At 42.4% G+C, this 2,421-nt stretch overlaps 1 protein-coding gene across 1 annotated transcript; it reads right to left on the bottom strand.

Moving 5' to 3' along the window:
• Positions 1 to 971: 971 nt before the first annotated feature.
• On the bottom strand, positions 972 to 1,894 carry LOC103658267 (programmed cell death protein 2-like). The gene is given in 2 exon segments (XM_040634487.1): positions 972 to 1,603; positions 1,606 to 1,894. Coding segments are annotated over 2 exon segments (921 nt in total).
• Positions 1,895 to 2,421: the final 527 nt, after the last annotated feature.

Below are 2,421 nucleotides of genomic sequence, written 5' to 3'. Positions count from 1 at the left end.
TATTATTTGTTTTATTTTTTTAAGATTTTATTTATTTGTTTGTCAGAGAGAATGAGAAAGAGAGAGCATGCACAAGCAAGGGGAGCAGCAGGCAGAGGGAAAAGCAAACTCCCCACTGAGCAAGGAGCCCGATGTGGGCCTGGATCCCAAGAACATGGGATCATGACCTAGCCGAAGGCAGACACTTAACCTACTGAGCCACCCAAGGCATCCCTCATTGTTTGTTTTTATCACATGCATTGAATAATAGGGAACACTGCTGTGCCAGAAAAGATGAATGCAGCCAACTCAGAAGAATTAGAAATGAAAAACCAAAGAAAACTCGCACGTTCTGTGTTCGGATAGCTCTCCTTGTTTGGTTTACAGTCTTTTCTAAGGCCCAGCTACATTTCTGTCCTGATATCAAACAACTCTTTGTACTTTAAAAAAATACCCTGTGTTCCTTAAGCTGGCTCAAGTTAATTTCTGTTGCTTGAAATCTAAAATGCCCTAGCTAAACGTACTTAATTTTTTGTCTTCACTGGGCAATTAACCCATTTTTATTGTAGAAACAAACAAACACATAGGTAAAATGATTATTTCACTTAGTCCTACCATTCATAGTTAACTAGTTCCCACCAAGCATGTATCTTTCCAGATTTCTGTGGACATACACATGTATAAATACTTCTACAAAGATATGCACATACTATGAATATCTTGGTGTCAGTTTAACCGTGTATCTTATTTGACATGGATATAGGTCTGTGTCATTAAGACTGCATTACCTTCTGCTGTAGGGATACATCAAAATGTATTTAATCACTTGTCACTGGACACTTTTGTTTCACTAATATTTACACATTGTAAACTCACCTAAAACATCTTTGCACTTTGTCTCTGGTACAATTATTTCCTTAGGATAAAGTCCTAGAAATGGAATTGCAAGGGCTAAGAGATTCTGAGCATTTGTAAAGCTTTACACGTTATCTTTAGGGTGTGTTTCTTACATCTTGCTTCCAAACAAATTCCTCTGTGTCGCCAATCCCCAGTCTATAGTTTTCAGTGTAGGTGAAGACAGCCAGGACACCACAATCGACACTCCTGCCCAGCCTGTCAGGCTTTAGGGAGTTGAGAAGCTGAGGCCTGACCTGGAATTCAAATATTGTCTTGGCACCACGGGGGCAATATGGAATAGCCTTTCCTTGAGAGTTATTTTCACCAGAGATCCAGATGGGTGCAGTCCCTTTGCCATATCTGAGAATCTGCTCTGGCTCAAGGGCTATTTTAGTTTTAAAGTTCTGGAAAATTTTATCTTCCTTGGATTCATGTTTTGCCATGGAATCCAATTCTCCCTCAGGTGCCTCACCCGGGCTCCCCATAATTTCTGATTCATTTTCTTTTTCAACAACTTCAGGTGTAGTCTCATCTTCTGTTTCTGCTACAGGTTCAAATTTTGGATAAGGGAAGTTGTGGTCTGGAATTGTTCTGTCCAAATAATATGGTTGTGTATAAACAGGCTTATGCTCAGATCTCCCGCCTAGAGTCTGATGCTCTTTGCCGCAGTGATGGGCCATGTGACATCTGGAGCATGTTTTGGGGCCTAAACATCCACAAATCCCCAGAGATGAGCATCAGACCTGAGCTAGAGGCACAGAGACGACCCTGTCTCTGGAAGGGGATGCTCAGAAGATGGCTCACAGGAGTAAATATTGTTTTTCCTAAGTAGCTGATTTCTAAAACGCACAGGGCAGGGCAGCACAGCGGCACCTAGCGGGAGAAGAGTTAGAGACCCCGGTGGAAGGCGTGGGCGCAGGGGTGGAAGGGTGAGGGGCGAGGGTGGCAGAGCTGCAGCACCAAGGCCAGCGCAGGGGCTAAACGTCCTTAATTTAAAAGAAGTAGTGGCTAGAAGCATACTCTAAGGAAATGTTTCAGTCTACATTTTACTTAAAAATCTGTAATAACGAGAAGAAAAGAAGTTGAAATTTATTGTGGAAGTCATATATAAAAGCTGTCACAGGGGGGCTTGGGGGGCTTAGTTGGTTAGGCATCTGCCTTCAGCTCAGGTTATGATCCCAGCATCCTGGGATCCAGCCTCACATTGGGCTCCCTGCTGCGGGGGGCTCAGTGGGGGGGTCTGCTTCTCCCTCTCCCTCTGCCACCCTCCCTGCTTGTGCTCTCTCTGTCAAATAAATAAATAAAATCTTAAAAAAAAAAAAAAGCTGTCACAGGAAGCCACCAATAGAATCAAGTATTTTCTGAAGTACCCAGAGAGTCCTTTGCCCACATATAAAGGGGAGGTTCTCTACTGGTTATTTTTATCCAGCATATACAATTTAAATATATTAAGGCTAGGTTGTTTATTTGGCAAGAATTTTTGATAATGAAATTTTAGCGTTTTGAACACAGAGTGGGATGCTGTGAGTGACAAGGCAAGTAGAA

This window comes from Ursus maritimus, unplaced genomic scaffold (genome assembly GCF_017311325.1).
Source record: "Ursus maritimus isolate PB19 unplaced genomic scaffold, ASM1731132v1 scaffold_2, whole genome shotgun sequence".
Classification (NCBI taxonomy): domain Eukaryota; kingdom Metazoa; phylum Chordata; class Mammalia; order Carnivora; family Ursidae; genus Ursus; species Ursus maritimus.
This window is presented reverse-complemented; position numbering and strand designations above follow the sequence as displayed.